This window comes from Nerophis ophidion, linkage group LG01 (assembly GCF_033978795.1).
Source record: "Nerophis ophidion isolate RoL-2023_Sa linkage group LG01, RoL_Noph_v1.0, whole genome shotgun sequence".
Classification (NCBI taxonomy): Eukaryota; Metazoa; Chordata; class Actinopteri; order Syngnathiformes; family Syngnathidae; genus Nerophis; species Nerophis ophidion.
The window spans coordinates 30,012,420-30,035,939 of NC_084611.1; the positions used below are offsets into that span (position 1 = coordinate 30,012,420).

At 39.4% G+C, this 23,520-nt stretch overlaps 1 protein-coding gene across 2 annotated transcripts in view; it reads left to right on the forward strand.

The window, feature by feature from the left end:
- The window catches only part of ptch1 (patched 1), a 174,245-nt gene that overhangs the window by 60,890 nt on the left and 89,835 nt on the right, over positions 1 to 23,520 (forward strand). For both annotated transcript variants that reach the window (XM_061900523.1, XM_061900533.1), the window contains exons 3-5: positions 21,252 to 21,441; positions 21,625 to 21,694; positions 22,260 to 22,351. In XM_061900523.1, coding sequence (XP_061756507.1) covers positions 21,252 to 21,441; positions 21,625 to 21,694; positions 22,260 to 22,351 — 352 coding nt within the window. The remainder of the gene's footprint in view (positions 1 to 21,251; positions 21,442 to 21,624; positions 21,695 to 22,259; positions 22,352 to 23,520) is intronic.

Genomic DNA, 23,520 nt, shown 5'->3' on the forward strand with positions numbered 1-23,520 from the left:
AAATTTGCATTGATCCGCCATTGCAGTCCGCGCAAACGCAATAGTTAATAAGCTCCTTATTTTTCTCTATCCGCTTGTTGTGGGGCCTTCATCCTCTGCTGCTGCCTTTTCTAATATAACGCAGCGTACAGTTCTAACTTATATCTGTCAGTGGACTTGCTATGGAAGGGCTAAAAACTACCGGTCCAACATGGCTGATGGGGAGATGAAGCTGTCAAAGAGGAGTCACTGAAGAGACGGTCAGAAAGGGACTTGAAGATGGTCTGTTAAACATAAGCCAATGCAACATGTTGACCAAAGAACCACCCTTACATGATATGTAGACCACAAAGAAGTGTTTTAACAAAATATAACATTAACCCTCTCATGCGACTTCTTCGTTGGGTGAGCCTTTTGTATGACCACAGACCTGAATAGACCCGGTAATCAGCAGTGCGCCCTATAGTCCGAAAAATACGGTAATGTAATAGTTTGTTTTCCTGTTTGAACAAAAAGAAGCTCTCGACTGCAATTCGTCCAAAACTCTGCACCGAGAATCATGACCTAGACTAATAGGAGGACCCACATATACCCTATTCTAAAAGAACTCCATTGGCTGTCAGTTTCCTACAGCAGTGGTTCTCAAATGGGGGTATGCGTACCCCTGGGGGTACTTGAAGGTATGCCAAGGGGTATGTGAGATATTTTTTAAATATTCTAAAAATAGCAACAATTCAAAAATCCTTTATAAATATATTTATTGAATAATACTTCAACAAAATATGAATGTAAGTTCATAAAATGTGAAAAAAAATACAACAATGCAATATTCAGTGTTGACAGCTAGATTTTTTGTAGACATGTTCCATAAATATTGACGTTAAAGATGCATTTTTTTCTGAGGAATTGTTTAGAATTAAGTTCATGAATCCAGATGGATCTCTATTACAATCCCCATAGAGGGAACTTTAAGTAGAGGATTACTTCTATGTGTAGAAATCTTTATTTATAATTGAATCACTTGCTCATTTTTCAGCAAGTTTTTAGTTATTTGTATATCTTTTTTTCCAAATATTTAAAGAAAGACTCCCACAAATGAGCAATATTTTGCACTGTTATACAATTTAATAAATCACAAACTGATGACATAGTGCTGTATTTGACATCTTTATCTCTTTTTTTCAACCAAAAATGCTTTGTTCTGATTAGGGGGTACTTGAATAAAAAAAATGTTCACAGGGGGTACATCCATAAAAAAAGGTTGAGAACCACTGCTCTATTAAATTGGTCATATAAGAAGAAGGCATAACACACATGGTGTCTATTAGAGATTTCCGATAATGGCTTTTTTGCCGATATCTGATATTCCGATATTGTCCAACTCTTATTTACCGATTCCGATATCAATTGATACCGATATATACAGTCGTGGAATTAACACATTATAATGCCTAATTTTGTTGTGATGCATTAAACAATGTAACAAAGTTTTCCAAAAAAAATGCCAACATGGCCAAGCCATGTTTATTATTGAAGTCACACTAGTGCATTGTTATTTTTTAACATGCCTCAAAACAACAGCTTGGAATTTGAAATATGCTCTCCCTTAGAGAGCATGAGGAGGTTGAGGTGGGCGGGGTTGGGGTTGGGTTTGGGGGGTGAAGTGGGGGGGTAGGGTTCAACAGTAGCGTCCCGGAAGAGTTAGTGCTGCAAGGGATTCTGGGGATTTGTTCTGTTGTGTTTATGTTGTGTTACAGTGAGGATGTTCTCCTGAAATGTGTTTGTAATTCTTGTTTGGTGTGGGTTCACAGTGTGGCGCATACTTGTAACAGTGTTAAAGTTGTTTATACGGCCACCCTCAGTGTGACTTGTATGGATGTTGACCAAGTATGCCTTGCATTCACTTGTGTGTGTGTGAAAAGCCCCAGGTATTATGTGATTGGGCCGAAGCAAAGGCAGTGCCTTTAAGGTTTATTGGCGCTCTCTACTTCTCCCTACGTCCGTGTACCACTCCGTACAGCGGTGTTTTAAAAAAAAAACATAAATTTTAGTTTTTGAAACTAATACCGATAATCTACGATATTACATTTTAAAGCATTTATCGGCCGCCCGATATTATCGGACATCTCTAGTGTCTATAATGCCGACACACTTGGGGTAACCAGTTTTTCTGCGAAGAAGGAATATGTGAAAATGTGTCACTGAGGAAACACAGCTGTGTGTACACTCGCACACACACAAACTTCCATCCACACACACTCATTCCCCACACATTTTCTTGGTCCAGCTGGGGTGTTAATTTCACCTTTAGGCTACGAGAGTATTGACCCCAAAAACGCTGCAACCTTGTGAAGTGTGGAATTCTCTGGGCCCGAGGCCATAATGCCCCGTTTCCTGTCAAGCGAGTGCATTCTTCTGACTTGTCCCCTCCCTCGCTGCCCGCTCTTTGAGGTGACTGTCCTCAAGATGGCCTGACACCTTTTTTTTTTTCTTGAACCTTTTCCACATACGCAGTTTGCTCTTTCATCTTGAACTGAGCGTTGCAGGGCAGCTTTAACTTTTGGAGTGTTGAGTGTATCAGACAGGCTGGCTCTCGAGTGCACCGAAATCAGTTCCATGCATGTTCCTTTCTAGTAAATGAGGGTATCTGTTAGTTACTTACTTGCCCAGCTCAGACAAGGCCTGCTATTAATGCCTTCAGACATGATAAAATGTGTATGCTGCTTGGGTTGGGAATAAAAATAACTGAAGTGTGTTTTCCTAATGCCGGGAGACATGGTCTCCCCTCCCCCATTTGTTCTCTCGGACTGACTGGGTGGTCCGGGCCCGGCAGAACAGGCGTGCTTATGTTCAACTTTAATGCCATTACAACAAGCTACAAATATTCAATCCGTGCCCGTTTACAAACCGCATTGTTAAATTGGGTTAAAACGTAATAGAAAAGTTGCCGCTGTGTTTGTCTTTAACATGGATGTGTAAAAATCCCAGCTTGAATTGCAGTACATGAAACACAATTGCATGTGTACTTTCATAATGTTTTTTTTATTGAGTTTATTTATTACATACTGTATTTTTCGGATTATAAATCGCTCCGGAGTATACGTCGCACTGGCCGAAAATGCATAATAAAGAAGGTAAAAACATGTATACGTCGCACTGGAGTATAAGTCGCATTTTTGAGGTAAATTTATTTGATAAAATCCAACACCAAGAATAAACATTTGAAAGGCAATTTAAAATACATAAAGAATCGTGAACAACAGGCTGAATAAGTGTACGTTATATGACGCATAAATAACCAACTGAGAAGGTGCCTGGTATGTTAACGTAACATATTATGGTAAGAGTCATTCAAATAACTATAACATATAGAACATGCTATACGTTTACCAAACAATCTGTCACTCCTAATCAATAAATCCGAGGAAATCTTCTTCCTCGATGTCGCTTCCAAACAACTCTGCCAACTCCAAAGGTTTGAGCTTCTTCCTCTTGTCATTTTCTGCTGCATATTTCAGTATGTCCAGCTTCTAATCTGCAGTACATGATTTCCTTTTCGGTCCAATTTTTGTTCAGCCCTTCTCAGTTTTTAAAAGTTACCGCCAACGATGAAATGATCAATTTTAATAGCTACTGCAGTAGCATATAGCATATAGCAGTTAGCATTCCATGACACACAATGCACTTCTGCCATGATCCTCCCCCGCCAAACTCTTATTGGTTGACGTGTATGTCACAACTGCTGACGTGTGTGTGACGATTGCTGACATTTTCTTCGTCTCTTCCGCGAATGAGATAAATTATATTATTTGATATTTGACGGTAATGTGTTAATAATTTCACACATAAGTCTCTCCGGAGTATATGTCGCACCCCCAGCCAAACTATGAAAAAAACTGCGACTTATAGTCCGAAAAATACGGTATTTGTTTTAAATAAAAAATTATATTGAAGGTATACCGATTTGCACTCGTAATGGGCGATAGAAACCATACACGTTTGATCTACAGTACAATAGAGATGACATTCAATCACCTTATCGTGATAATGCAGGTAGATGACGCGATCCAGCCGTGACCCGCATCATTCAGAGTGACAAGATGCAACAAGCTGCAACGCAATGTCAGTGTAATAAGTAAACCATGCTGAATAAAAATTATAATAATAATAATACATTTTACTTATAAGGGCACCTTTCTAGCCACTCAAGGACACTGTACAAAATCAAAATAATAAAATAAATTGGATAAAAACGACAACAACAACGATAGATAAGATATGATGATTACAGTGAATAAGCAGTCAGGAATAGGTGTGTTTTGAGTCTTGATTTGAAGAGGGATATTGAGTCTAAGTTACAAAGGTCTGGTGGTTGAGAGTTCCAAAGATGTGGAGCAGAGTGGCTGAAAGCTCGGGCACCCATGGCGGACAGTTTAAATCAGGGGTCCCCAAACTATCCGGCCCGCCAGCGTCCAAAATCCAGCCCGCGGGAAGTCCAAAGATAAAATATTTGAATTTTATTTTTGTAGTTACATTTTTTTTTAAATCTGTCCTTTCTAATCCATTTTATACTGCTTGTTACTCTCGGTGTCTCCTAGCCGACCAGGCAAATCATATTGTTTAAAAATGCATTTTCCTGTGACATCATTGCGCTCAGAAAAAAAAAAAAAATAATATATATATATATATATATATATATATATATATATACACATACATAGACTAGTATGGCAGCAGTATGTGGGGTAAGGGATGGGCGAAGTCGATTGTTTCGTAGATGAAAGTAAGCAGACCGGGTAATGTTGTTTATTTGTTGAATATATGGGTGAGCTGGTGAAAAAGACTGGCACAGCATCCATCATGTGGAGTTACATAAGTTCCAATTTGAAGAGTCAGGCCAGCAGCAAAAACTATACACTGTGAAACATCGATTCCAAAACTTTTAGATCGAGCCAAATAGGCCTCTGTGTGAAAACGCTCCATTCATTCATTGATTCATCCGTTTTGTGTCCCACCTGCAGGCACACAGCAGGGCACAGCATTTTTGGAAAGGCGGAGCAAGCCAGCTTCGGAAGAATGAGGGGTATCGCTGCTGAGTTAAAAAAAAAAGATTATTTGCCAGGAGTACATTAATGGCGTAAAAAAGTATGGAAGAAAGTTTTAATTCTGACTACGGCTGGGCGATATATCGATATACTCGATATATCGCGGGTTTGTCTCTGTGCGATTTAGAAAATGACTGTATCGTGATATTAGAGTATACGTTCTCACGCAGTTGTTTTTAGCTGCGGGCATTACACTGCATGCGTTTTCCAGTCTTTCTTGTCTCTCCTTCTCACAGAGACTTAAAACAAGCGCACCTTACATACGTCACGTGTGCAACGTCACACGCTCCTGCGGAGCAGACAGGTAGCGACATGGTAAAGTTAGCTGTGATGCTAACGGTGCGGTGCGGGTGGTAATACGAGAGAGAGAAGGTGCGAATCTGGTAACAAATGAAGGAAGAATGAATTCCCAAGAAATATAGCACAGGGTCCATCGTCTGGCGTTGGTTTGACTTGAAGCAGGAACATGCTGAACAATTATGCGGCAAAAGCGTTGCTACAAAAAGTAGCACCTCTGCTAATGTAGCATTGTTTGAAAAGTCACCCGCTAGACAATAAGGAGTGCTTGAAACTCGGCATGTCAACATCTCCGTTTGGTGCCACACCCACAAAATGCCGAAGCAACCATTTCAGCATCAACATCGTATGGAACAAATAGTCAACAACAGAAGGAGATAAAGTCCACAGGAACCTACCACATAGCGAAGGACATACACTATTTGATTTTCTATTATGCAGCTCGTTTTTATTTGACACTTATTGAAATATCTTGTGTGACATCATGCACAAAAGTGCACTTTAATTGTTTTAAACTATTGTAGTGGCGTTCTGTACAAAAAGTATACTTTAATTTAGTGTTGTTTTGAGATGTCATCTTAGTGACATCATGCACAAAAGTGCACTAATAGCTTGTTTTAAAATGTCTCTGACAATCTTGCACTTTTTGTTTTGGAAATGACATGAATGTTTGTGCCACTACTTAATAAATACAGTTTTGGTAAATTGACTTAGTTGTGATTTCCCTCTCTGCATGAAAGTTTAAAATAGGCATATATTAATGAAGTATGAACAAGAATGTTTTAATGTAAACACAAAATCATCATACTGCTGTGATTATATGTGTCAAGTCTTATTTCAAGGCTAAGGCAAAATATCGTCAGATATCTCATGCATCGTAACATGGTCTAAAAATATCGAGATATTAATAAAAGGCCATATTGCCCAGCCCTAATTGTGACGAGACTGGACTTTTCTAGAAAAAGATGCCAACGCAGTTTTATTTCACAGTGGAGGACAAGAGCTACCTTTCGTTCAGCGGCGCCTCTTCCAAAGCACGCACACACACACACACACACACACACACACACACACACACACACACACACACACACACACACACACACACCCCTTCCTTCGTTTCTCTCCCTCCATCTGCCTGCTCCTTTCTCGTCAGCTCCTAGTTTACCGATGTTAATGTAAGTGGATGTTACTTTTTAAAAAACATTTTATTTTAGCAATATGGTTGTTGAAGTATATTTGGTTCACTGGTAAAAATGACAGCAAAAGGCGTCGTCTCTTTGCTCTGCTCTCTTCTGCTGTGTTTGTGTTAACAACACTCTTTAAAATTACATTTTAGAAACTTTTTGTGAAATGGAACCTGGTAAATACAGCAGTTTTTGTTATTGCTTTTTTACATCACGTAATATGTCCCGGCAAGTCCTTACTTAAGGCCCAAGCTGCTTTTTTGTATTTCTCTTTGCTATTTGGGCTTATTGGACCCTAATTACAATAAAAACTAAGAATCATCGTTTGATATGATGTACTCAGTCCATAAGTACACAAACGTGTACTTCATGTTTAGTGACATGCTAATTCTAATTTTCACATGTTTCTTTTCCAAATTCCATTGTATGTTATACTCGTCGTCACGTCGTGTCATTGCTGGTTTACGAGAAGACGAGCATGTTCGACAGCACACAATCACGGAGTACTTACAAGCAGACAATGTGTGTAGATAGAAAAGGGAGAACGGATACATTTTGGCTTAAAAACTAACGATAAATGTGAAGTTATAACGCTGAAACACCCTCAGGAAGAGGTACTTTAAGTCATGGCTATAGCTAGCCAGCTGCTAAAGTCCATCCGCAGTTTGCAGTGTTGTAATGACTTCTAAATCTCTAATCCTGAATGTAAACAAACACCATTGGTGGATCTACACCTGACATCCACTGTTATGATACCAAGTACAGGAGGGTATATAGTACACATACTACATACGCCCCATACTACATAGTACTACAATGATTACATGGATATTTTTTAGCATCTCAAAATCTTCTTTCATTTAAAAAAAATATATATTATGTTTATAAACTCAGGAAATAGATCCCTGGACACATGAAGACTTTGAATATGACCAATGTATGATCCTGTAACGACTTGGTATCGGATTGATACCCAAATTTGTGGTCTCACCCAAAACTAATGTAAAGCATCCAAACAACAGAAGAATAAATGAATATTAAATTTTGACAGAAGTGTAGATAGAACATGTTAAAAGAAGAAGTGAACAGATTTTAGCAGTAAATGAACAAGTATATGAATAATTTGTTTTTTACCACTTGTACTTAATAATTTTGACAAAATAATAGAATGGATAATGACACAATTTGTTACCGCATATTTCAGCAGACTAAATTAGGAGCCTTTGTTTGCTTAGTTACGACTGAAAGACAATTTGTCTATTTTTGTGGTCCCCTTTATTTAGAAAAGAATCGAAAAGTACAGAGAAGTATCGAAATACATTTTGGTACAGGTACCATAATATTGGTATCGGGACAACACTAACCTTTTCAAAACATACAGGTAACAAAACCTCCTTTTGGTTGGTAACGTGTGATGTATATGCATACAAATTTATAGGCCCTGGGCTGATAATAAATTTTGCTCAACAATATATTGCTTAATGAGTCACTGATATAATGATGATAGATACTAATATTGCATATATATCCTTTAAAATGCAGTAAACGTGTATTTCTCATATATTTTAACGTAATTGGAATACCAACTTTCAAATCCATCCATCCATTTCCTACCGCTTATTCCTTTCGGAGGGGGGGGGGGGGGCTGTAGCCTATCTCAGCTACAATCAGGCGGAAGGCGGGGTACCCAATGGACAAGTCGCCACCTCATCACAGGGCCAACACAGATAGACAGACAACATTCACACTCACATACACACACTAGGGCCCATTTAGTGTAGCCAATCAACCTATCCCCAGGTGCATGTTTTTGGAGGTGGGAGGAAGCTGGACTACCCGGAGGGAACTCACGCAGTCACGGGGAGAACACGCAAACTCCACACAGAAAGATCCCGAGCGCAGGATCGAACCCAGGACCTTCGTATTGTGAGGCAGACACACTAACACCTGTTCCACCGTGCTGCCCAACTTTCAAATCTTGAAATTAAATAAAACAAATACCAATAAAATATAATGTGTCTGTTAGCCAAATGTTGCACTTGAATACATTATTTTAAGTGCCTTCAAATTTACACAAGAAAAACAATGGATAAAATAGCTAAATAATAATAATAATAATAATAGATTTTATTTGTAAAACGCACTATACATTGAGCAAACAACCTCAAAGTGCGACAGTGTTTTAAAAAATATATAATAATAATTAAAAGATAATACAAATAAATAAAAATTTAAAATAGAACAGCCTAATAGCTAGAACTAGTATGCATATATCAATAAAAAGGCTTTTTTTAAAAAGAAGAGTTTTGAAGCCTTTTTTAAAAGTATCCACAGTCTGCGGTGCCCACAGGTGGTCAGGGAGAGCGTTCTACAGAATGGAAGTGGCGGAGCAGAAAGCCCGGTCTCCCATAGTTCGTAGTTTGTCCTTGGAGGTGTGAGGAGGTTAACCTGTTTGGAGTGGAGGTGTCGTGTGGAGGACTTGTGGTGAGTAGTTCTTTGAGGTGTGGAGGGGGGGGGGCACTGGTGGATATAGTGGTGGAAATAAAGTAATAACATACAAAGTTGCACTTCACTATTGAACATGTTGGGAGAGGTAGAGTTGTACATTACTGGCAATTAAGTTAGGACATTTTTAAACAAAAGTGCAGAGTAAGAATATAGGCACTACAGTATAAGCAGATGTATTAACAAGTTATATGGAAAAAAAAAATAGTCTGGCAGCTTCCAAGTGAGGAAACACCAACATGACATGAAAACATGACAGATGTCTGTCAAATGTTTTTTAGCACTTTTAGAAATTCTAGCTTTTCAACAGTATTGAATGGCAGCATGTCTTTGGCGATGTAAGTCATTTGAACCACACTTTCTATGAGCACACATTTTGCAGTGTTTTGTTTGCATTGACCTGGTTTGTTCACCAAACACCTCAGTGTGTGAAGACTGTCGTATTTCTAGTGGGTGTGCAGGTTTGTTGCATTGGCGCAAATTTGGCAAACTGACTCCTCGACGTTGGTAGGCTCATCTTGTTCCAAAGGTTTAAACTGAAATATTTCCACACTGGTGTGTTGGCATTTGGTTTTGTGATCACTTTGTCCATTTTAGCTACTACATGCTAACTAGGCCCTGAGTCAAAGACGCTAAATGATGCCAAGAGAATTCAACCCCTTCTCTTTTATTTCAGCTACGGTACAAACCTGCGCAGCTGCTGAATGCAAAGAAAAGCGTTAATGCTCTTGTAGCATACTATGACATGGCGATTTATCAACGCTGGAAAACTTACCTACTTAATTTTCATTCATCGTCGGTTAATTGACGTATCAAATATCTGCGCAGGCCTTCAAATTCATTTAAAATAACATTTTTGAAAACAATGACTCCATTTAGAATCGAAATAGATAACAATCGCAGATAGATGTAAATTGATTTTTATGATTACTCATACTTATAGGTATTACGGTTGTAGGGTATGCCGGTATTAGTATAGTACCGCGATCCTAATGAATCATTTTCAGTACTATACCACCTCTGAAAAGTACCGGCCCCAGTCGGCAGTGTTTTAGCTACTTCTAAATCACTAATCCTCGCCTCCATGGCGACAAATAATGTATATTTCTTAAAAGCATCATCCCTGCAAGACGAGGAATAGCTAAACCCGCTGCACTACACACCTTAGCTCACCGGCGTCAAAATGTAAACAAACGCCATTGGTGGATCTACACCTGACATCCACTGTAATGATACCGAGTACAGTAGCGTATCTGGTCGATAACACTATGATTACGTCCATATTTTTGGCATCACAACATCTTCTTTTGTTTTTAAAAAATTGATATTATGTTTATAAACTCAGGAAATATGTCCCTGTAACATGAGGACTTTGAATCTGACCAATGTATAATCCTGTCACGACTTGGTATCGGATTGATAATAAAATTTGTGGTATCATCTAAAACTAATCTAAAGTGTCAAACAACAGACGAATAAGTGATTATTACCTTTTAACAGAAGTGGAGATAGAACATGTTAAAAGAGAAAGTAAGCAGATATTAACGGTAAATGGTAAATGGGTTGTACTTGTATAGCGCTTTTCTACCTTTTCTTAAGAAACTTAAAGCGCTTTGACACTATTTCCACATTTACCCATTCACACACACATTCACACACTGATGGCGGGAGCTGCCATGCAAGGCGCCAACCAGGACCCATCAGGAGCAAGGGTGAAGGGTTTTGCTCAAGGACAAAACGGACGTGACTAAGATGGTAGAAGGTGGGGATTGAACCAGTAACCTTCAGATTGCTGGCAAGGCCACTTGCCCAACTTTGCCACGCCGTCCCCCAAAATGAACAAGTAGACATTAGTTCATTTTCTACCACTAATGCTTAATAATTTTGACAAAATAATCGAATGGAAAATGACACGGGCAGCACGGTGGACAGGGGGGTTAGTGCACGTGCCTTAAAATACGAAGGTCCTGAGTAGTCCTGAATTTTTCTGTGTGGAGTTTGCATGTTCTCCCAGTGACTGGGTGGGTTCCCTCCAGCTACTCCGGATTCCTCCCACCTCCAAAGACATGCACCTGGGGATAGGTTGATTGGCAACACTAAATTGGCGTGAATGTTGTCAGTCTATCTGTGTTGGCCCTGTGATGAGGTGGCGACTTGTCCAGGGTGTACACCGCCTTCCGGCCGAATGCAGCTGAGATAGGCTCCAGCACCCTCCGCCACCCCAAAAGGGACAAGATGTATAAAAATGGATGGATGGATGGAAAATGACACAGTATGTTACTGCATATGTCAGCAGACTAAATTAGTAGCCTTTGTTTGCCTACTTACTAATAAAAGACAAGTTGTCGTGTATGTTCACTATTTTATTTAAGAAAAAACTTGCAATAAGAAATATATGTTTGATGTACCTTAAGATTTTTTGTCAAAACAAAGCCAATAAAGCAAGTTTTTGTGGTCCCCTTTATTTAGAAAACTACCATAAAGTATCAAAATAATTTTGGTCCTGGTACCGGTACCACAAAATTGATATCGGGACAACACTAATAGGTATACAAAGAGAGTGCATTTACTATCACCCCCACACACACAGAAAAAATGGTGATGTTTTTGGTTGTCGTCCTGTCTGCATTGCAATATTTTTCTATTATATTTTCCATAATTCATTACTCTTTATTGAATATAAAAAAACTCTTGATAACAAAATTGAGGTAGTTGCACTATGTGGCATTTAGAGGTTCCCTAGAATTGAGGCTGCGGACATGTTTGCATGAATGCGGTCGCATGTGTATGGCTGTGTGTGTGTGTGTGTGTGTGCATGTGTGTGTGTGTTCGCGAGAAAGGTTTTGCCAGGGTGGCTTGGCTGTGCTGGGGTGTAGGCGGCCAGCGGAAGGACCTGAAAGGCTTCTTTTGTAGCTCAGGCTAGCTGAGAGCTCGCAGCGCACGCACAGGGCTTAGTCCCACCATGATACCTGGGAGCTCAAGCTTGGACTACAGCCACAGTCTTTATCACACACACAGTCCACGTAGTCCTGGCACAACTGTAACCGCCTGCAAATTTGAGTTGAAGCATTAAATTGCTTTTGTGGCAAAAATGTGGATTTGTTGGCGGGATGTTGCATGCCTCAATCTGACAATCTCAACTTGTGAGCAAAGTTCTTTTGTTGAAGATACAAGGCTGATAAGGTAAAAGCCAGGCGGACATGACTGTGGCTTTGCTCTGTACCAAGAACAAAGGATAATTTCCCCTTGCTTGCAGATGTTGCGGCACACGCTACAGGCTGTGTTAAGACGGGAGGTGTGCGCGTGAACTTTTATTAGACACACCTGCAGGAAAATATACAGCCTTTGCAATGAAATTGAAATGCTCAGTCTTGAATGACACTGTCAGAGAGGTATTGTTTTCACAATGTTTGTTATTGTGGTTGTTGTTTGTGCCATACGCAGAGCCGTTTTTGACAGTTTGATATCCTCATGGATTTAAATAAGGTGAAACAAATCTGACAAAAACTCTGTAATAATCATATTGTTCAATTGTACCACTTTTCTGCACTATTATCTTTGCAAAGGCCACTTCCCTTCAACTTTTGTATAGGATCTCTGTCTTTCTCTCTTTCTATAGAATCATGAAAATAACTTTTGTATAGGCTCTCTCAAATGTTGCACTTGAATACATTATTTTAAGTGCCTTCAAATTTACACAAGAAAAACAATGGATAAAATAGCTAAATAATAATAATAATAATAATAGATTTTATTTGTAAAACGCACTATACATTGAGCAAACAACCTCAAAGTGCGACAGTGTTTTAAAAAATATATAATAATAATTAAAAGATAATACAAATAAATAAAAATTTAAAATAGAACAGCCTAATAGCTAGAACTAGTATGCATATATCAATAAAAAGGCTTTTTTTAAAAAGAAGAGTTTTGAAGCCTTTTTTAAAAGTATCCACAGTCTGCGGTGCCCACAGGTGGTCAGGGAGAGCGTTCTACAGAATGGAAGTGGCGGAGCAGAAAGCCCGGTCTCCCATAGTTCGTAGTTTGTCCTTGGAGGTGTGAGGAGGTTAACCTGTTTGGAGTGGAGGTGTCGTGTGGAGGACTTGTGGTGAGTAGTTCTTTGAGGTGTGGAGGGGGGGGGGCACTGGTGGATATAGTGGTGGAAATAAAGTAATAACATACAAAGTTGCACTTCACTATTGAACATGTTGGGAGAGGTAGAGTTGTACATTACTGGCAATTAAGTTAGGACATTTTTAAACAAAAGTGCAGAGTAAGAATATAGGCACTACAGTATAAGCAGATGTATTAACAAGTTATATGGAAAAAAAAAATAGTCTGGCAGCTTCCAAGTGAGGAAACACCAACATGACATGAAAACATGACAGATGTCTGTCAAATGTTTTTTAGCACTTTTAGAAATTCTAGCTTTTCAACAGTATTGAATGGCAGCATGTCTTTGGCGATGTAAGTCATTTGAACCACACTTTCTATGAGCACACATTTTGCAGTGTTTTGTTTGCATTGACCTGGTTTGTTCACCAAACACCTCAGTGTGTGAAGACTGTCGTATTTCTAGTGGGTGTGCAGGTTTGTTGCATTGGCGCAAATTTGGCAAACTGACTCCTCGACGTTGGTAGGCTCATCTTGTTCCAAAGGTTTAAACTGAAATATTTCCACACTGGTGTGTTGGCATTTGGTTTTGTGATCACTTTGTCCATTTTAGCTACTACATGCTAACTAGGCCCTGAGTCAAAGACGCTAAATGATGCCAAGAGAATTCAACCCCTTCTCTTTTATTTCAGCTACGGTACAAACCTGCGCAGCTGCTGAATGCAAAGAAAAGCGTTAATGCTCTTGTAGCATACTATGACATGGCGATTTATCAACGCTGGAAAACTTACCTACTTAATTTTCATTCATCGTCGGTTAATTGACGTATCAAATATCTGCGCAGGCCTTCAAATTCATTTAAAATAACATTTTTGAAAACAATGACTCCATTTAGAATCGAAATAGATAACAATCGCAGATAGATGTAAATTGATTTTTATGATTACTCATACTTATAGGTATTACGGTTGTAGGGTATGCCGGTATTAGTATAGTACCGCGATCCTAATGAATCATTTTCAGTACTATACCACCTCTGAAAAGTACCGGCCCCAGTCGGCAGTGTTTTAGCTACTTCTAAATCACTAATCCTCGCCTCCATGGCGACAAATAATGTATATTTCTTAAAAGCATCATCCCTGCAAGACGAGGAATAGCTAAACCCGCTGCACTACACACCTTAGCTCACCGGCGTCAAAATGTAAACAAACGCCATTGGTGGATCTACACCTGACATCCACTGTAATGATACCGAGTACAGTAGCGTATCTGGTCGATAACACTATGATTACGTCCATATTTTTGGCATCACAACATCTTCTTTTGTTTTTAAAAAATTGATATTATGTTTATAAACTCAGGAAATATGTCCCTGTAACATGAGGACTTTGAATCTGACCAATGTATAATCCTGTCACGACTTGGTATCGGATTGATAATAAAATTTGTGGTATCATCTAAAACTAATCTAAAGTGTCAAACAACAGACGAATAAGTGATTATTACCTTTTAACAGAAGTGGAGATAGAACATGTTAAAAGAGAAAGTAAGCAGATATTAACGGTAAATGGTAAATGGGTTGTACTTGTATAGCGCTTTTCTACCTTTTCTTAAGAAACTTAAAGCGCTTTGACACTATTTCCACATTTACCCATTCACACACACATTCACACACTGATGGCGGGAGCTGCCATGCAAGGCGCCAACCAGGACCCATCAGGAGCAAGGGTGAAGGGTTTTGCTCAAGGACAAAACGGACGTGACTAAGATGGTAGAAGGTGGGGATTGAACCAGTAACCTTCAGATTGCTGGCAAGGCCACTTGCCCAACTTTGCCACGCCGTCCCCCAAAATGAACAAGTAGACATTAGTTCATTTTCTACCACTAATGCTTAATAATTTTGACAAAATAATCGAATGGAAAATGACACGGGCAGCACGGTGGACAGGGGGGTTAGTGCACGTGCCTTAAAATACGAAGGTCCTGAGTAGTCCTGAATTTTTCTGTGTGGAGTTTGCATGTTCTCCCAGTGACTGGGTGGGTTCCCTCCAGCTACTCCGGATTCCTCCCACCTCCAAAGACATGCACCTGGGGATAGGTTGATTGGCAACACTAAATTGGCGTGAATGTTGTCAGTCTATCTGTGTTGGCCCTGTGATGAGGTGGCGACTTGTCCAGGGTGTACACCGCCTTCCGGCCGAATGCAGCTGAGATAGGCTCCAGCACCCTCCGCCACCCCAAAAGGGACAAGATGTATAAAAATGGATGGATGGATGGAAAATGACACAGTATGTTACTGCATATGTCAGCAGACTAAATTAGTAGCCTTTGTTTGCCTACTTACTAATAAAAGACAAGTTGTCGTGTATGTTCACTATTTTATTTAAGAAAAAACTTGCAATAAGAAATATATGTTTGATGTACCTTAAGATTTTTTGTCAAAACAAAGCCAATAAAGCAAGTTTTTGTGGTCCCCTTTATTTAGAAAACTACCATAAAGTATCAAAATAATTTTGGTCCTGGTACCGGTACCACAAAATTGATATCGGGACAACACTAATAGGTATACAAAGAGAGTGCATTTACTATCACCCCCACACACACAGAAAAAATGGTGATGTTTTTGGTTGTCGTCCTGTCTGCATTGCAATATTTTTCTATTATATTTTCCATAATTCATTACTCTTTATTGAATATAAAAAAACTCTTGATAACAAAATTGAGGTAGTTGCACTATGTGGCATTTAGAGGTTCCCTAGAATTGAGGCTGCGGACATGTTTGCATGAATGCGGTCGCATGTGTATGGCTGTGTGTGTGTGTGTGTGTGTGCATGTGTGTGTGTGTTCGCGAGAAAGGTTTTGCCAGGGTGGCTTGGCTGTGCTGGGGTGTAGGCGGCCAGCGGAAGGACCTGAAAGGCTTCTTTTGTAGCTCAGGCTAGCTGAGAGCTCGCAGCGCACGCACAGGGCTTAGTCCCACCATGATACCTGGGAGCTCAAGCTTGGACTACAGCCACAGTCTTTATCACACACACAGTCCACGTAGTCCTGGCACAACTGTAACCGCCTGCAAATTTGAGTTGAAGCATTAAATTGCTTTTGTGGCAAAAATGTGGATTTGTTGGCGGGATGTTGCATGCCTCAATCTGACAATCTCAACTTGTGAGCAAAGTTCTTTTGTTGAAGATACAAGGCTGATAAGGTAAAAGCCAGGCGGACATGACTGTGGCTTTGCTCTGTACCAAGAACAAAGGATAATTTCCCCTTGCTTGCAGATGTTGCGGCACACGCTACAGGCTGTGTTAAGACGGGAGGTGTGCGCGTGAACTTTTATTAGACACACCTGCAGGAAAATATACAGCCTTTGCAATGAAATTGAAATGCTCAGTCTTGAATGACACTGTCAGAGAGGTATTGTTTTCACAATGTTTGTTATTGTGGTTGTTGTTTGTGCCATACGCAGAGCCGTTTTTGACAGTTTGATATCCTCATGGATTTAAATAAGGTGAAACAAATCTGACAAAAACTCTGTAATAATCATATTGTTCAATTGTACCACTTTTCTGCACTATTATCTTTGCAAAGGCCACTTCCCTTCAACTTTTGTATAGGATCTCTGTCTTTCTCTCTTTCTATAGAATCATGAAAATAACTTTTGTATAGGCTCTCTGTCCTTCTCTTTCTATAAAATCATGAAAATAAAAATATAACACAACACAATACACCAGACCTGGGCAAATTAAGACCCGGGGGCCACATGCAGCCCATTAAGCTTTTCAATCTGGCCCCTCCGGACATTCCCAAATATTTTTTTTAGCTCTTTAAAGGGGAACATTATCACAATTTCAAAAGGGTTAAAACAAAAAAAATCAGTTCCCAGTGGCTTATTTTATTTTTTTAAGTTTTTTTCAAAATTTTACCGGTCCCGGAATGTCCCTAAAAAAAATTTGTAAAGTGCCTTTTTTTCGCTCTCTCGAAGCCACTGTTCATTTTCCTGTTACGTCATACAGTGCTGCCAATACAAACAAACAATGGCGGATACAACAGCAAGATATAGCGACATTAGCTCGGATTCAAACTCAGATTTCAGCGACTTAAGCGATTCAACAGATAACGCATGTATTGAAACGGATGGTTGGAGTATGGAGGCAGATAGCGAAAATGAAATTGAAGAAGAAACTGAAGCTATTGAGCGAATAACTATTGACGCTATTCGGCCATGTTTGCGTTAGCATCGCCGGCAAAATGTGCAGACCAACGATCGGAAGTTTCGCATCTTGTGACACTGGATCAACTTAAATCCGTCGATTGGTAAGTGTTTGTTTGGCTTTAAATGTGGGTGGAAGGAAATACTAGATGTAAATATAGTTTCAAATGTACATACAGCTAGCCTAAATAGCATGTTAGCATTGATTAGCTGGCAGTCATGCCGCGACCAAATATGTCTGATTAGCACATAAGTCAACAACATCAACAAAACTCACCTTTGTGATTTAGTTGACTTTATCGTTGGAAATGCATCTGCAGGTTATCCATACATCTCTGTGCCATGTCTGCCTTAGCATCGCCGGTAAAATGTGCAGACACTCCGGCACATTCAATGGGGGTCTGGCAGGAGATTTATTTGACTTTATCGTTAGAAATGCATCTGCTTTGAGTGTCGCAGGATATCCACACAATATTGCCATCTCTGTAGTAGCATAGCTTTCGTCGGTAAAGTGTTCGGAACAAACGACTGACCATTTCGTCAGCTGTCCCCACACCCTCGTATTTTTAACAAATTTCGTCCAATTTCTTGCCACTTTCGCATCTTTGGGCAACTTGAATCCCTCCCTGTTAGTGTTGTTACACCCTCCGACAACACACCGACGAGGCATGATGTCTCCAAGGTTCCAGAAAAGAGTCGAAAAAAACGAAAATAACAGAGCTGAGAGCCGGTGTTTGTAATGTGTTTGAGAAAATGCCGGCTTTATTACCTAGGTGATGTAACGTTCTGACGTCATCGCGCCGAGAGCGATAAACAGAAAGGCGTTTAATTCGCCAAAATTCACCCATTTAAAGTTCGGAAATCGGTTAAAAAAATATATGGTCTTTTTTCTGCAACATCAAGGTATATATTGACTCTTACATAGGTCTGGTGATAATGTTCCCCTTTAAGATGGAAAGTGTAGCTGCCATTATGATGTGTAGTGATGTATGCAAATTACCATAAGTTTTGAACTATAAAACATATTTCAATGGTTGGAATCTGCACTTTTGCAGTATATTTTAGTGACTAGTGTTGTCCTGATACCAATAGTATTTTGATACTTTTCGGTACTTTGATACGTTTCTAAATAAAGGGGACCAGAAAAAATTGCATTATTGGCTTTATTTTAACAAAAATTCTTAGGGTGTGGCGGACCGGTACTTTTCAGAGGCAGGATGGTACAGTATATGAATCATTAGTATCGCGGTACTATACTAATACCCGTATACCGTACAACCCTACTACCGTATTTTTCCGATTATAAGTCGCAGTTTTTTTTCATAGTCTGGCCGGGGGTGCAATTTATACCCTGGAGCGACTTGTGTGTGAAATTATTAACACCTTACCGTAAAATAGCCAATAAAATTATTTATCTCATTCACGTAAGAGACTAGGCGTATATCAGCAATCAACACACACACACACACACACGCACACACACACACACACACACGCACACACACACACACACACACACACACACACACACACACACATAGACCACCATTGAAAATTCGGCGGGGTGGGTCATGATAGAAGTGCATTTTGAAAAAAAAGATGCTATCTGCTACTACATCCCTATCTATGAAAATAGATCATTTCAACATTGGTGGTAACTTATAAAAACTGAGAAGGGCTGAACAAAAATGGCACCGAAAAGGAAATCATATACTGCCGGTTACAAGCTGGAAGTAGTGAAATATAGAGCAGAAAACGGCAACCGAGCAGCAGAAAGAAAGTTTGGAGTAAGTGAGAAACTTGTAAGGGACTGGTGAAAAGCGTTGGCTAATCTTACTGAAATGCGACTTATACTCTAGTACATCTTATATATGTTTTTTCCCATCTTTAATATGCATTTTCGGCCGTTGTGATTCATACTCCGGAGCGATTTATAATCCGAAAAAATATGGTACTTACTATGGTAATCTACGTCACAGCAGCTCTTACTAGACACCAAGCAGTGTGGGTGGGAAGCGTTTCCACAGAGTGTTTCCAAAGCGGCCAGCCTGAAATGTGGGTGCCAGGGACAGACTTGGAAGGAGATTTTTACAAGAAAGTTCTAAAGCTTAGTGATATATCACATATATCAGATTTTAAATGTTTTTTTTCTTTTTTTTTTACCCTTCACGTTCATAATTCGCTGTTTGTTGCATTTGGCTTGATTGTAAAATATGTTGAGTGAGAGGGGCTGTGACGTTCATATGTTTTCAATATTCAGGGCTTTATCGTTCATAGAAAAAAAAATTCCATTCCGTTTTCAAGGCGGTCTGTAATAACAGTTTTAGCATTCAATCAAACTTAATTGTGAGGTATTGTATTAGTTTTCTTAAAAATATATATACCGGCCCCCAGACACATTTTTTTTCTTGAAATTTGGCCCCCGAAGTCAAAATAATTGCCCAGGCCTGCAATACAAAGTGCAATATGCTTAGTAGATCTCACAGAATAATACTGATCCAATATGTGCAATATTGTACTACTATACCATGAATTGATTAACGTGGACCCCGATTTAAACAAGTTGAAAAACTTATTTGGGTGTTACCATTTAGTGGTGAATTGTACGGAATATGTACTGTACTGTACAATCTACTAATAAAAGTCTCAATCAATCAAATGTTTGATTTTTTTATTAGTTTTTATTATGGTATGTCACAACCTACTCAGGGGCTTAGTGGTTAGAGTGTCGGTAGGTTGTGAGTTCAAACCCCAGCCGAGTCATACAAAAGACTATAGTGCTTGGCACTCAACATTGAGGGTTGGAATTGGGGGTTAAATCACCAGAAATGATTCCCGGGCGCGGCAACCGCTGCTGCTCACTGCTCCCAAGGGGATGGGTCTAATGCAGAGGACAAATTTCACCACACAATCATTGGTACTTTAACGTAACTTGAGTTTATTCGTATTTGGCTGAGTGTAATTAGCCTTTATCGCTGTTTTATTTATAGCATTAGCAACATTTTCCAACTTTAAAACTTGTAATCCTGGTTTATTTTCCTTATAGTGTTTTTATCAGCCTCTTATTATTAAGGCTTAGAAATGCAACATCATCTTGTTCTGCAGTGCATCTTTGATGTATATGTTTGAATGAGAAATAATACATCCGAATTGGAATCTTTAGAGTTGGTGCATGTATACCTAATAAATTGTCTAATGACTATATTTTCTGTGATTGTTTAGTTGGACAACACTCCAGGCCACGTACCGTACACACCATACAGCATTGTAATAGGTTGGATGATGCCCAATGGGCTACACTGTGCTTTTGATAGTGAATGATGCAAATGATGGTTTGATGAAAGCATGCAGCATCAGTAGTTACCCTGAATGTCTCATAACCTCCAGTATATGTGAGAAATGTCAGTCATTCTAATTAAATTGTGTTTTAAGCCAAGACTGGTGCATCTTAACTCTTATGCCCTCTCTTAGGACTTTCAGTTCTTCATCTATTGTAGTCAAATAAAAACAAAACCAACCTTTTAAAACAACGACTGACTTTGAAGGCATACTCCCTCAGCGAAGAGACAATTTTCCTACTTTTCCTTTAGTACTGGTTTTGTGACTGATACTAAATCTTTTCTCTGCTCTCAACGTGTCGCAGTAGATCCCACTTTGTGCACTATTTAGCTTTTTATTGAATGTGTTTTTTGTTTTTATACACATAAAAATACATGTTTCACATACTTTTATCAAATAAAATAAAATGTAAAAATAATATCTGTATTTTTAAAGCCTACAGCTAAAACTTTGGTTGATTTTTGTACGTGAGCGGAACGCATGGTTTTGCGTATTCTAATGTTGACATTCTTCTGCCGGCAGTGGGCGGGCGTGTGAACCAGGAACTGAGGTACACGCGTCAGAAGATCGGCGAAGAGGCCATGTTCAACCCTCAGCTCATGATTCAGACGCCGCGGGACGAGGGAGCCAGCATTTTGACGGTGGAGGCACTGTTGCAGCACCTGGAGTCAGCCATACGAGCCAGCAGAGTTCATGTCTACCTTTATCACCGGTAAATGACCATTAGCGTATACTTTATGCAATGCCATGCTAACTATTTTGATTCTATAGTCTGGTGATAGACATCATTCACAAGTCTGTCCATGTAAAACCCGGCTCTGTATAACTCTTTTGCAAGATGTCAAGTTATAATATAATAATTTCAGTACAAATAATAATTTTCCCTTTTTCCCAGGCAATGGAAATTAGAACACTTATGCTACAAATCAGGAGAACTAGTCACGGAAACCCATTTTATGGATCAGGTAAGACGGACAATTCTATATTTATAAAACAACTACGACACATTATGAGGTGTATATATTTACTCTACCACTGAACCGCTGCATGCACATACAAAGGAACATCTGTCAGAACATGCTCCCCTACGTACTTGCCTGTGATATTATTTGTCCAACAAATACACTACTTGATGGTACTGTTATCAAACCCCAATAATTGAATAGACTTGAAATTTCTCACACAACTCAAAAAAACCACCCACTGTCACTTTAGGATGTTGAGCCACATCACCATTAAATTTAGTAGGGAACTGACAAGTACATGTATGTGAAGATTTTAAAAATATCTGTGAGGACAGATGCATTATGTCAGCATGTCTTTTAAAGCATTTTCAACATGCCAGAGGCGTCACGTGTGTCATTTACACCCGTAGCGTTGGCACATGACTGACCACCTGCACAATCTAATGATATCATATACCAGAGCTACAGATAATCATGCATAGTTTACCTCATATGTGTGTCAAATTATTTTTTATGTAAGTTGAAGCTAATCCTGATGTGTTTGTGTGCATGTGTGTGTGAACAGATCATAGAAAAGCTTCATCCTTGTCTCATCATCACACCTCTCGACTGTTTCTGGGAAGGAGCCAAGCTTCATTCTGGAATGGTCTATCTTCCGTAAGTTAACATAAATATGTGCCGTCCCAAGTCGCAAATTTGGTTAAAAAAATCAATCAATCATTCAATCAAAATTTAATCATATAGCCCTTCACCACAATTGCCCACACCTGGGCAAGAAAGAACAATGGGAACAATGACAAACCTTTGGAGTGGTTACGGTTCATAATGTGAGAGTCCAGTCCATAGGTAGGCCAGCAGGGGAATCCTCTTGCATGTAGACAAGTTGGCAGGGCAGAGACTTCACCAACTTCTGTATAGAGGAGTGGTCCTACCCAGTTTCCGACTCAGAACAGCTCGCGCCTCCTGTGTAAACTGATCCGTGGCAACGTGATAACCTCTCCACACAGGAGTGGGGGGCAAGGCAGAAAAGAGAAGCGACATGTCAAGTGGTCTAAAAAGGGGTCTATTTAAAGGCTGGAGTATATAAACGAGATATACGATGGGACATAAATGCTTCTACTGAGCTAGCATCTCTAATTGTTACCGCCAGGGCATTCCACAGTACTGGAACCCGAATAGAAAACGCTCTAGAGCCCGCAGACTTTTTTTGAGTCTCTGGGAATCCCTGATAAGTCGGAACTCAGATTTCTGGCCAGGACATGTAATACAATACAATCAGTTTATGAGGTAGTGATGTGACATTACTTTAGTGTATGTGAGTACCAACACTTAGTGGTAGTGACACCCCGGACAAGGACTATGTCTATCATATTACCATTGCGATGCGTGGGTTCATGTATTGTTTGTGTAAGACCACAACTATTAAATATAGTTTGGAGCGCCACACACGCAAGGTCTGGCATGGTAAACATATGGATATTAAAATCGCTCATGACAAATATATTACCGTATAAGGGGATTAATAAAGTATGTCTGATTCTGATCTTGATTCTGATTACCAAATAGTAGCCCAGGCGTTTATTTCACAAAATTGATTTGGAGACAGGTGTTTAAAAGAAGCAGGCGGTTATTTGCACAAGGATATTATTTATTTTTGCACCAGGCCAGTATTTGGTTACAATGGTTACTGTCCAGTATTTTTTTTTTGTACCAAAAACTTTAAATGTAAAAGCTATTGTAAACATGCAAACAAAAAAACAAGAGATCAGCATGAAGTGGGCTATCAAAAGACAAGAGATCAACAAGGCCTCAACATGGCAGCAGTG